The sequence below is a fragment of the Neomonachus schauinslandi genome, chromosome X, assembly GCF_002201575.2.
Source record: "Neomonachus schauinslandi chromosome X, ASM220157v2, whole genome shotgun sequence".
Lineage (NCBI taxonomy): Eukaryota > Metazoa > Chordata > Mammalia > Carnivora > Phocidae > Neomonachus > Neomonachus schauinslandi.
In genome coordinates this window covers 12,680,801-12,694,326 of record NC_058419.1, presented here as the reverse complement: position 1 = coordinate 12,694,326, position 13,526 = coordinate 12,680,801, and the positions used below count along the sequence as shown (strand labels likewise).

The 13,526-nt window shown below is 40.3% G+C and overlaps 1 protein-coding gene across 1 annotated transcript in view; it reads right to left on the bottom strand.

Moving 5' to 3' along the window:
* The window catches only part of ATP11C (ATPase phospholipid transporting 11C), a 103,910-nt gene that overhangs the window by 48,356 nt on the left and 42,028 nt on the right, over positions 1-13,526 (bottom strand). The window contains exons 13-18 of the mRNA XM_021684582.1: positions 7,784-7,945; positions 6,946-7,097; positions 5,671-5,742; positions 3,503-3,576; positions 1,461-1,564; positions 860-1,041 (exon numbers count right to left, since the gene is read on the bottom strand). Coding sequence (XP_021540257.1) covers positions 860-1,041; positions 1,461-1,564; positions 3,503-3,576; positions 5,671-5,742; positions 6,946-7,097; positions 7,784-7,945 — 746 coding nt within the window. The remainder of the gene's footprint in view (positions 1-859; positions 1,042-1,460; positions 1,565-3,502; positions 3,577-5,670; positions 5,743-6,945; positions 7,098-7,783; positions 7,946-13,526) is intronic.

Below are 13,526 nucleotides of genomic sequence, written 5' to 3'. Positions count from 1 at the left end.
ACCATACAAATACTTAACATGGTTCAAAACGGAAAGGGCCAAACACATTCCAGTGAGATATCGAGGGAAATTAGTGAATCCCCATTGCTGAGGAGCTTTGAGAATAGGAAAGCCAACCATCCCAAGTGAGAATTTAAGCATAAATCCGAAAGGCAGAGAAGAATACTTTCTTTGAGTTCCCTTTGGTCAGAGAGTAAGAAAGAAATAGACTAAATGAATCCCATTGAGATTTCAAAACCTTCTGATGTGGCTGAATATATATATGTATGTATGTTTGTAACTTTTTTTTGGCTAAGTCTCAAAATTTGCATTTGTAATTTCTTAAAAACTCCTAAAATATTAAGAGTGTAAAACCTATCCTTTCAGGCAGATCAATGCTGAAGCCCTACAATCCTGTCTAGTAGAGCTCAGCCTGGAGAGTTAAAGCAAATTATTTGACAGTATGCAAAAACATGCTCTAGCTTGTTGAACCAGGTTAGAATGAGCTCTCATGTCGTCTGCTCTAACCTGAATTTCCTTTCTGCTCATTTCTGTCTGTCAAAATCTTACCACTTCTATCAGGCACCAGTGCAAACGATGTCTAGCACAAAGCTCTCAATACATCACAAGACTATTTCATAAATATCTGCATAAATAAATGGATGGCTTTGTAAACATTCGAAATATCTTAGTGATGACAGATTTGTTCTTCTAAGCCACAAATATTTTTTAAAAAATCATTCCCACGAACAGTTCAAAGTCTGGTCTATCAACAGATCTGAATAGAAGATTTAAAATTTGAGAATAAATTACCAATCTGAACAGATACCACCCTAAATGACTGGCCATTAAAATGACAAGAATATCATTTTGTAATTACTTGTCTTCCACTGCAGTGGCTCCAATTAAATTCATGTTTGTCTCAATATCATCAAAAACCTTTTCCATTTTTTCTTCTCTGTCTTGTAAGGCCATTTTTGCCTCGATGAGCTGTCTGTTAATTCTTTCATAATCATCTGGAGCGACTTCTTTGAAGGCTACACAAAGTGTCCGATACCCGTCCTAGGAAAAAAGTAGGAGATCTCTAGTTATTCAAATAATTGAAAAAAAAAAAAATCCCACATCGTTTCACTGCACAAAAGAAATTCTGATATGTTAGTTAGAAAAAAAAACACTAACAGACTGCAACTAAAAGGGTAACATTCAATTAGGTTCGGAATAGCAAAATAATAACAGCTCTTAGAGAAAAAAAAAAAAAGCAGAACATAAACCAAAGATTCTTGAAAAGTCTTCAAATCTACCAATTCTGAACAGAAACTTGCTCCAGGATACTGTTTTACATTAAAATAAGGAAAATAATATTACTAAATCCCCAAATATAAAAATAGACAATAAAAAATAAGCTAAAATTCATTCAAACATTTAAATAGCAATCCCATCAAATAGTCATCTTTAGCATTTCTAGAGAGATGTAGGCTCACCATTGCATTACGTTCCACATGGGCTTTAGTTAACTCAATTTCATGATTTTGCACCCTGGGGAAGACTGCTGAGTCTGCTCCTTTACAAAAGAGAAGTATGTCTCCTAAAATAAATAAAAAACCAAGTTCTCAACCTAGAATTTTAAGACCGGTATTGGGATTTTAATAACAGGTAACCATTAAGGTGGCCTCTGCCACTCAGCTACTGTGGATCCTGAGCCTGCCTGGCAATGCTCCCCCAAATGGAATGAGACATCTTGACCTTTACTCTCATAGGACAATGCCCACTACCTCTTAAGACCAAGATGGACACAAATAACTCAGGAGTGTACAACAAGTACCTCTGTTAAGATGTACTTCCTTTAAAAAAAAAAAAAAAGATGTACTTCCTTTCAGGGATCATGGGAGACTGTCCTTACGTCAAAGAGCTCCTTCTGAATTCTCTTTGAAAACGTTGTCAAGCATGTTCTAAAGTGCATACATGGCATCTACTGATGTCAAGGACCAAACCCACATGCAAATAAAACCATTTTGAATGAACTACAGAGGTTACTTTAAAAAACAGTGGCTTGGTAGTTTGTACTGGAAACTTGAAAATAGCACTATAGAATGCTAGTATAAGTATGGCCTTATATCAGTCCGTGCATCCGGCAAAGTAGTCACCGTTGAGCATTAAGAAAGACACTTTACCCTTATAAAGCAAAATGCTGAGTTCAAGAAGTTAAAAAGAAGTGTAGCTCTGAGGTCAAGGCCCTCAGCAGACCACTTCCCCAGATGTCACACCATTTGAGTAGAACACCAAGTATTTCAGATGTTAAGTGGTTTTCTTTTTTAATTTTCTCTCACACATCCACAGTGTGTTTAAAAGTCACAAAACAAATTCGGCCTTCACATAATGAAATCAATTTCATGACCTGGCAGTCACATCACAAAGTATGAATAAAGTGGGAAATGTTCCCTCAAGGGTCTGTCTGTATCTTCCCATTCTCACACTGAGGAATTTGGGATAGATTTAATAAAAGGTAACTTACTAGGATATAAACCAAGGAAAATTTGAAACACCACCTAGAGACAGTCACAATCTCTCTCTCTCTCTTACACACACACACACACACACACACACACACACACAGAGGTGTATCTGGGAGCCTGCATATAAGGCAGGAGTGCTCCCCCATGGCTCTTGCTCATCCGAGCAGAAGGTATCTCAGCTACCATGGCTCCTCCGAAGGACATGGGGGAACCCTGGGATGATGGTACTGCTTCTGATGCAAAGGGCAAGCTTCCTTACTCTGTCAAACAAAGAGCCCAGCATGCTAGAGTAAAGCCACCATACCCTTTCCCAGAAGTCTGGCCCTTAGTCTGCCTGCTACCTGGAAGTAAAAAGCAGCGGAGAATTAGGAAGGTCAGGCAGGGAGAGCCAGTGACTCTCTACACTCAAGAATTCTACTGCTAGTTAATCTCAAACCACCCAACTGTACTGGGCTGCCACATGTAGACATTACTGGTGATTGGCCAGTACCACGAACTATAAAAAAGTCACCCTTTCAGTTTCTGTTTGGACACTCAGGACTGAAGAGTTCAGTTTCCAAGAAAATGCATATACTATCCACTGACAATTTGGCAAACCGAACATATGTGCTTATATAAATACCTTAAGGCATACACAGAAGTTACTGCTTTGCATGACTTTAGGTAGTCATCTATTACTACATGAGATATTTTCCTTTCTTAAAATAACTGATCAACATACAAATCTACAAATGGAAAAAGAAGAGAAAGAGAAGAGAAGAAAAAGAGAAAAAGTCAAGTTTTTAAAAAGTATACCTGCGGGCACCTGGGTGGCTCAGTTGGTTAAGCGACTGCCTTCGGCTCAGGTCATGATCCTGGAGTCCCGGGATCGAGTCCCGCATCGGGCTCCCTGCTCGGCGGGGAGTCTGCTTCTCCCTCTGACCCTCCCCCCTCTTGTGTGCTCTCTCTCATTCTCCCTCTCGCAAATAAATAAATAAAATATTTTTTAAAAAAAATTATAAAAAGTATACCTGCTTGAGTCTTCACAATGACACTCATACGACGACGGACAGAATCGAAGTTTAAGGTGTGAAGAAGTTCATACCTTTATGAGGAGAAAAATGAGAAAAAGAAAATACCTAGACCACACTGGGAAAAACAAACCGCCACAGAAACATCCTGAATAGAATTCTCCCCTTTTGGTAAGGGTTGCTGGCTGAGTGCACGACTGGCACTTTCCGTTGGGACTTTGAAATTTTTCTGCACTTAGAATGTGGGGTCAGAGGATGCCAGTGTTGCTTAAGGGCTATCTATATCCTCGCATTAGATTATGCAAATGGGAAGGGGAGAGTGACTACATAGACAAAGAGCTGCCCAGCCATGCCATTTCTGGAGGGGTCTAGAAATAGTCCCACCCTGCCAATTATTTTAATCATCGATGGGGTGCTTACTATGTGTTGAGCACAATGCTAGGTACTGGAAAATAGACATGAATCTGCCTGAGTTTCTTCCCTCAAGAGGCTCATCGTGTGATTAAGGGAAGTGGACGGTAATGAGATGACTAACTCTCAAATCTGCCATACACTGTAATAAAGGAACTCACTGGGCAGATATGAAAGCACAGAAGGAAGATATCTGAAGGAAGGCTTCCTGGAAGAGGTAGTGTCTGGGCTGTGTTCTGCAGGAACGACATGATGAATAAAGGGTGTCATGGCATTGTGAGTAGAGAAAAAGGCATGTGCAAAAATAATTCACTAGGGGCGCCTGGGTGGCTCAGTCGTTAAGCGTCTGCCTTCGGCTCAGGTCATGGTCCCAGGGTCCTGGGATCGAGCCCCCCATCAAGCTCCCTGCTCCGCGGGAAGCCTGCTTCTCCCTCTCTCACTCCCCCTGCTTGCGTTCCCTCTCTCGCTGTGTCTCTCTCTGTCAAATAAATAAATAAAATCTTTAAAAAAAATAGTTCACTAAAGCTTGAAATCTAGTCGATAGCAGCACAGCAAGAGGGGTAAACAAGGGCTGGGAGCTGAGAACATTGTAGTCCATTTCAGAGATCTGGAATTTTATCCTAAGAGCAACAGGAATTTACTGAAGGGTTGAAACAGTGGAATGATATGATCAGATTTGTACTAAGCTAATAAATCAGATGAAAGAATGCAGAAGAGTAAAAATAAGAGTTAATTATTACAAAAACATGGGGAAATATTTTCTGAAAATGAGCAACTTGGACGCACATATTTGACCTAAGAATATTTACTATGAAGCCTGTTTGTGATGGGAGTGAGCAGGTCACCACTTCTGGGATGTGTGTATGAGTAAGAGATCTACGTGTAGCAGGTCACCAGTTCTGGGTTTTGTGTATGAGTAAGAGATCTACATGTAGCATATCATTTGGTGTTGACCAGATGGGGGCACTGTCGTGAACCGGCTAGAATCTGGACTCTAATAATGATCCGGGCTCCTGGCAGGCCAAAGAGCCTTCGCCTGGCTTTTAAGCATCACTTCCCAAAGGGGTACATTCCCCAAACACATCTACACATATTACAGGTTTCTGAGATGGGTCTCATGAGATGGTAGGGGCCAGAGTAGAAGTCAGATAAGATAATTACATTTCAAGTTCAGATGAAGGAATTCAAATTAATCACAGAACCTAATTAAAACCTGCTATTAAGCCAAGGTAGTTTTGTTCATTGGGATCTCTGCAGAAAAAAAAAACCCCCAAAAACCCCAAAACACTGCTGCATCAGGGTACTTGCCCTGGGGCTCACACTTGAGCACAGAGAACAAGACAAAGCTCTGACACCAAAGCTGCCATGACTGGCTGAGCTTGCAATCCCAGAGTGTCTGGCTGGGTTCTAGACAGCAGAAGGTTTCATGCAAGTTCATGGATTTTTCTTGCAATGTGTGCTGGAGACCTAAAATTGGCATCCATGTTTCAGAAAGAAAGTCCAGGCAGATTCTCACTGGGGCTATTGGACCCATATGTGAACCAAATAGGAATAATTTCCATGTCAAGTCCCAGTTTCTACCCCTCTATGAAAAATATCTTCTACTCCAACTATATTTACATAAAACTCCAAGTGGGAAAGCACAGTCTTACACATTTATGGATGTAATAAGTTTCCTTTGTTGCCCTTCCTAAATCCACCCAAGGTTAACTGTGGGGTTAAGACGTGATAAACATCAAACACACAGTGCTACTTACTCTTCTATTTCTTTTCTTTGGTTCTCTACTCTCATATGGCCATTCCGAATTCCTACAAATGTGAACCCATACCTGTCAAAAGCAACAAAAACACCTCTGTGTATCTCTAAAGAATGATTAATTTTCCCTTGCACTGGGGTTGCTCATACTTGTTTATTGTTTTCTTCTCTTTTGTGTGGAAAAAAAAAATCAGTCTATAACTATACTTCCCTTTACTGGCTGAGATGACAGGAAAGAGGAAGTCAAAGCCCAGTCACGACTTGTAATCAAGAGGCAATTTGTAATTCCAATTCTATAGCAAACACATTGGGTGACCTTTTAACCACTTAATCATCTCAGGCCTCAAGGGTAAAACAGGACTGTCAGTTACAAAGTGATGCCAAGGGGTGCCTGGGTGGCTCAGTCGTTAAGCGGGTGCCTTCGGCTCAGGTCGTGATCCCAGGGTCCTGGGATCGAGCCCCACATCAGGCTCCCTGCTCGGCGGGAAGCCTGCTTCTCCCTCTCCCACTCCCCTTGCTTGTGTTCCCTCTCGCTGTCTGTCAAAATAAATAAATAAAATCTCAAAAAAAAAAAAAAAGTGACGCCCAAATTGCTAACAGCACTTCAGAAATAACATATGTTGTACAAACATTGGCCATTGTTATAGAATTTGCAGAATATGAACATTTGGACTTCTGGTTGGTATGCATAAATACTAATGCAAGTTACATCTATGCATTGCTATTTTCTTATTGGTCTTAATTGGCTAGGTTTGGGGAATTTTTCACAAACTTTCAAATAAAGCAGTTCGGCTTTTTATTAAAGAATATTTATAAGATAAGGTTATTGAAGCAAACAGAGAAAAAACAACTCCAGTCCTCCTGTGATTTCACTTTCTCAGAAGTACAAGAAGTGCTTACTTTTTTTTTTTACCCTTCAAAAATGCTAATGTATTTCTCTACAACTCATCTCAGGGTTTTTAAAACAGCCTTACTAAGGTATGACTGATACACAAAGAACTATACATATTTAATGTGTCCAATTTGAGAAGTTTGGACACGTTCAAACACCCGTGAGATCATTACCACGAACAAGGTAAGAGACCTATCCAACACCTCTCAAAGCTTCCTTGTGTCCCACTGGTGTTCTGTTGCTTGTGGTAAAGAACACTTAACATGAGATCTACCCTCTTAACAAATTTTGAAGTGCAAAACACTGTGTTGTTAACTATGGGTACAATGCTGTACAGCAGATCTCTAGAATTTATTATTCATCCAGCATAACAGAAGTGCTTACTTTTTAGCTCCTTTCACCAAAGCTATTTCATCTGGTGAAGAGGACATGTAAGTTAATTCAGCTGATTCTGTAGGTCCATCAACAGCATCATTTGTTTTAATTTCTACAGTATGACATAAACACAAGGCACGCAGAAAGAGCTCTTCTCGGTTCTGTTGAACAGTAACAGAAAAATGACTCTATTATATTTTCCCCTTGATCACCTGGTAGTCAGTGAACAGAGAAAGGGTATTAATGCGAGAAAATGTTGTAACCTCCAGCAAACTGAGTAGCAGAAATTTCTAAATCCCTAATACTCAAATGAGCTATATATCCTCCCTTGTACCTAACAGCATCCCTGGTTCTCAGCTAAAATACCCTAGAGGCTGTGTTAACTCATTCAGGCTACTGTGGTGCCACCTAATACTAAATCAGTGAATTCTTTATGGCCTAAAAGAGTTCATTCAGTATCCAATTCACAATCTGGCAATAGCTCAGGTGCAGGGAGACTTGGGCCCATTTAATGTCTAGATGCTCCTGGGACTTGAATGATTTGAAAAGACTTCATTCTTGAAGCAGCTCATATTTTTAAAGACAAAGCATAAAGAATTATGATCATACAGCCAGGAAAGTGAAATTTTTGCCCAAAAGCCATTTTCTACAATCCTCCTTATTTATAAATTCTACTTGTTAACAATTTCCAGAGGTGTTAATGAAAGGAGAAAGTTGAAGTCAAAAGAGCAAATAGTTATTCCAAAGTTGGTGTCATGCACTCAGTCTTCATTTCTACTACACAAAGTTAACACATGCACACATACATTGATTTCTCAAGGTAAAATGGTAATTCAGAAAATGCCACCTTATCTGCTTTGTCAAAATACGTTAAGGGTCCATCAGTTTGAGAGAGTCCATCAGTCTCCTGAGCTGCACCTTTATACTTGTGCCCATCAATGCAGCACTCAATGAATTCCATGCTATTTTCAGTGAGTGTTCCAGTCTTGTCTGTAAATATATAATCCACCTAAAAACAAGGACACAAACAGATGCAGTTTTACCTTCTTTAGTGTGATTAATTTTTTGTTAAGCTGTAAGGCAGGGCTCTTTTCATATCCGTAGCAAATCACTGTTTCTAAGACTTCTTGTCAAATGTCAGGTAATTACAAAAGCAATGTTATGAAAAGAGTGGGAAATGAATAAGAATATTTTTTTAAATTAAAAAAAAGTTTTTATTTTAAGTAAACTCCATACCACATGTGGGGTTCAAACTCACAATCCCAAATTCAAAAGTTGCATGCTCCACTGACTGAGCCAGCCAGACGCCCCTGAATAAGTATTTCTTTTTTAAAGATTTTATTTATTTGACAGAGAGGGGGAGGGAGGGAGGGAGAGAGAGAGAGCGAGCGAGCACAAGCAGGGGGAGCGGCAGGCAGAGGGAGAAGCAGGTTCCTCACTGAGCAGGAAGCCTGATGCAGGACCCAATCCCAGGATCCTGGGATCATAACCTGAGCCAAAGGTGGCCGCTTAACTGAATGAGTCACCCAGGTGCCCCAAGAACAAGTATTTTTAAAGGCAGTGAAATAGTATCACATGTCCAAGGTAGATGCACTCAAATACAGAAGATAAATCGTAAAGATAAATGTGGCTATTTTATCAAACTAAGAAACTTACAGTTTATTACTTATCTATTTTGATGTAAAGAAGTTCTAAAATAAAAGTCAATTTTCCAAGTGGGAAATAAGAATATACTGACCACTTATTACACACACACACACACACACACACACACACACGGAAAAAATATTTGACAGGAACTAAAATTAACTAGGATGTAACAAAACTTTTCCTTGAAAAGTAAAATTTTCCATGAATATACTGGGTTGAAGTAAAATGCACTGTGTTATATACTGCAGATAGAATCACAGAGTATGGATGGTCAGGGAAAATAATAGTATCAACAGTTACTTAATTAGGAGACACAGTAAGTCTTTAATGTTCAAAAACATAACTGAAGTTTCTTTCCACATACTGTGTATATTTTTAGATACTCCTGAAAAAAGTTTCCAAGTTAAAAAAAAAAACGGGGTTTATAATAATAGGTTAAAGTATAATGTAAGCAAAAAAAGTATAATACAAGCATTCTTTCATAAATAATGGAAAAAGTAACCATGCAAAATAAACCATTTTGAGCATTTCCATTTTATCTCAGTTTTTATCTCTTCTATTTATAACATCTGGCTTTTGGAAACCCACAATTTTATCTTCCTTTTTGGCAATTTACGCTTAAATAGTTAAAATTATGGGCTGACAGGAACAAGCATAAGCACAAGATGAAGGTTTTCATTATGTAAGGGAGAAAGAGATGAACTCCAGCAGTAGTTGCTTTCTAATTATTTTTCAAAGCTTTTCACGGTAGCAAGCACTGGCACAAATATAGCATTTCAATCTTCCTTTTTTTGCTCTGTTAGCCAGCCAAGTTTGAATTCTCTCTTTAAATTAATCCAAGTGGTATTATTCCTGTATCATCTAGATTTTTCCAGTTCAAACAAAACTCTCTGGGACTTTTTTTCTGATCAAAATTTACCGTCCTTTCCCCCTGAAGGTTCTCCTGGGTTACTGCACCTCCTACACTTGGATGAGCATTAACCCATTTAGAAATCTTTTATAAGTGTTAAAGGTGATAGTTTAAAAAATATATCGCGCAATTGTTTCCCTACATATAACGTTTTGTGCAGTATGGATCTGCATACAATTACTCTCACAGGTATAGGACAACAAATTATACCCTAACACAGTAATTATCAAATCATAGCGTGCATCACACTCACTTGGAGGGCTTGTTAAAACTCAGATCGCTGGCCTCTATTCCCCAGTTTCTGATTCAGCAGCTCTGTGGCAGGGCTAGGTAATAGGCATTTCTAATTAAGTTCCTAAGTGATGCTGATGCTGCTGGTCCAAGGATTGTACTGTGAGAACTACTGCTCTAATATGTGCCCTATACTCGGCAAAGGGGGAGGAGAGGATCAGCTGTTACTAAAAAGTATCCTCATATTTAGACGAGAAAGAGGACTAATAAGAGCAAGAGGCTCCTGCCTGACCGACTCTCAATAGCCTCTTCCTCTCTAGTGGTGGGTTTGAGCCTGCTGGAAAGGCACTTCTCTATCAGCAAGCTCAAACTCATCATCTTATGGATGTAAAGCCTAAAGTGAGACAGCTGTTCTAGGGTGGAAAGAGCCCTGAACTAAAGGTCCATGAAGGCATGGAAATGCCTATTTTGGTCAAAAGTTTTCATATCGTTCAACCTAATGGAACATTTGGACTGGTGTCTTGGCTTCACCACCTACTAACTTTGTGACCTTGGAAAATTCTCATCTCTGTAAACTTTAAATATTAACCTTAAATAACCAAGCCTGCTGCACAAGGCTGTAAAGAGTGGAAAATAAAGTATAATAATAAATGTTTATAAATTATAAGGTATCATATAGATGCAGATAGTCATTGCTGTTGACTTGACCAAAATCACACAGTACTGGACTCTTTCCACCATCTCACATGCCCTATTTTTCTAACCAATTATGATCACATTGCTATAGTTAGGTACAATATTTGTGTTTCCCTAACTGAATGGTGAACAACTTGAGGGTTTCTTGTTTACTTTGTAATAGTAACCTCAGTACCACCAGCATATTCTTGCTATATAGTGTAAGTTTAATACATTAACAGTGGGATTGGATTATTGGAATCAGAGTATGTACCCAGACACACCATGAGGCATAGCTGTAAGACTTGAAGGGGATATAAAGCAGGAGGCTGGGGTGCCTGGGTGGCTCAGTTGGTTAAACGTTTGCCTTTGGCTCAGGTCATGATCCCAGGGTCCTGGGATCGAGCCCCGCATCGGGCTCCGTGCTCCACGGGGAGCCTGCTTCTCCCTCTCCCACTCCCCCTGCTTGTGTTCCCTCTCTCGCTGTCTCTCTCTCTGTCAAATAAATAAAATCTTAAAAAAAAAAAAAAGGCAGGAGGCTACCCCAAAATATTTTCAAGATGGGTTGAAACCATTTGGTTGCCTAAAGGACTGATGCCTGATCATAAAAGACTCCATTCTTTTCCAGCTGCACAGTCTACTTCCTTTTTTTTTTTTTTTTTTAAGATTTATTTATTTTAGAGGGAGGGGGAGAAAGAGTGCACGGGCGGGAGAGGCAGAGGGCAAGGGAGAGAGAATCTCAAGCAGACTCGACGCTGGGCACAGAGCCCGACTTGGGGCTGGATCTCACAACCTGGAGATCATGACCTGAGCCAAAACCAAGAGTCAGTTGCTCAACCAACTGTGCCACCCAGCCGCCCCTACTTCTTTTTGTTTCTCAAGTCAAACACTGTCCTAAACATATCTTCCCATTTTTAAAATATCAGTGTGGGTCAGTTTTTTAAAGTAGGCTCCACACCCAGCATAGAGCCCAATTCGGGGCCCAAACCCATGACCCCGAGATCAAGACCTGAGCCAAGACCAAGAGTTGGCCACTCAACCAACTGAGCCACCCAGGGGCCCCTCAATGTGGTTGTTTTAAAAGAGATTAAGCAAGTATTTGCAATGGTATTAATGGGACCTAATTGACACTGCTTTTTATAACATAAAAAGTCCTACAGATGGGGCGCCTGGGTGGCTCAGTTGGTTAAGCGACTGCCTTCAGCTCAGGTCATGATCCTGGAGTCCTGGGATCGAGTCCCGCGTCGGGCTCCCTGCTCGGCAGGGGGTCTGCTTCTCCCTCTGCCCTCTTCCCTCTCGTGCTCTCTGTCTCTCATTCTCTCTCTCTCAAATAAAGAAATAAAATCTTTAAAAAAAAAAAAAAAGTCCTACAGATCTGAAATTATGACTCATCAAGGAGGAAACCAGTTACACTTAATTTTGTGTGTACTGGTCCATTGAATGCTAAATGGCCCAGGAAACTATTTCAAGACTTCGCATTTTCATTCAGGTAGTTTCCACACATATAACCTGATAACGAAGGCAAGTTGTTTTTACACCATATAAATTAAAGTGGTGGTCTGGCTATTAACTTAGTGATTTGACTAAATGACAATCACAGCCAGAAAGGCAGGTTTTGGTAGGGTAAAGAAGTGGTGGTTGAAATGAAAACTGTAGTTTCTTGTCACTGATCAAATTTACCAGATCATTACCCAAAGCTCTACTTTACTTTCGGCAGTGTGAGTACAGCCTGAAGGATAGAAATAAGATTACATTGCTGAGGTGGGGATCTGAAAGATGTAAAGAATCTCATTTAGTGACAGGGCGCCTGGGTGGCTCAGTTGGTTAAGCGACTGCCTTCGGCTCAGGTCATGATCCTGGAGTCCCGGGATCGAGTCCTGCATCGGGCTCCCTGCTCAGCAGGGAGTCTGCTTCTCCCTCAGACCCTCCCCCCTCTCATGTGCTCTCTTTCTCATTCTCTCTCTTTCAAATAAATAAATAAATAAATCTTAAAAAAAAAAAAAAGAATCTCATTTAGTGGCATCTGCCCTGGAGATCCTGCCTGTCTCTAGGGAGCATTAGGAGTCACGTGCGCCATGATGGCTGTTCTATTTGCAGTACCCGGGGCTATCGCCACATTCATCCTTGGGTAGGTGAATCCAGAGAGCCAGGCACTGGATCTAGAACAGGCAGATTTACTCAACTAAATCACCTGTCAGGGAAAGTTCACCAGAGGTGGCTTGTAACTCAATTTTTTTTTCATGCAACAATGCTGTAGATGGATGCTTATTATTGGGACTAGAGTAATTCTATTCAGACAGCTCTGTTCCTGGATGAAAATTTCTGGTTTAAAAAGGCTAACTAAGGTCAGCTGTGGCAGCTGAAGTCACCTTCAAAAGAATCTTCTGGGAACAATATCTAAGGGGAAAAAAACATTTGTTCATTCATTTCTTGTTCTATCCTTAGTGACTCAGTATCTCTGTGGGATGCAGATTCCACAGTCTGGGATCCTGGAGTCATGGAGTCAGGGCTCAACAAAAATGCTATCTGGAGTGTCCTTTCACCCTTTTGATTGTAGTTGCTAAGATGGCACTTCAGTTTAGGTAAGGCTGGGTAAAGAACAGAAAGAGCGGGGGCAGCAGGGGGCTAAATTCAGGAAGTGAGTTTTGAGGTGTAGATGCAACTTGGCACCATTTAAAACAAGTGTGAGGCCCTGTTCCAGCCACACAGTTCCATTAACTGAATTTGCATCTCCCAGTCATAGAAATGACATTTCCACAGCCTTGACATTCTAAATATCATGAGAATTAAATGAAAGCCAAAAAATTCCCCCAGCTTGTGAAGATCATTACATGACACACAGTAAATTCAGACAAAGGGAAAAACTTTCTCAATACTGATGAGAAAAGCGAAAAACTTTCTCAATACTGATGAGAAAAGCACCTATGAAGTCATCATTTGAAGAATGACAGCTAGACTGCACTGCATTGGAAAACAAATGCACCTGGGTTAGAAATGAGGCCACAGCCTGGGTTGTGCTGGTATATAAAGCAAAAAGCATTTTGAGGAGTACATGCCCTCACATTTTGCCTTCATTTAAATTCCTGCACTGGAATCAACAACTCTGCTTGCTAGGAATGTATTC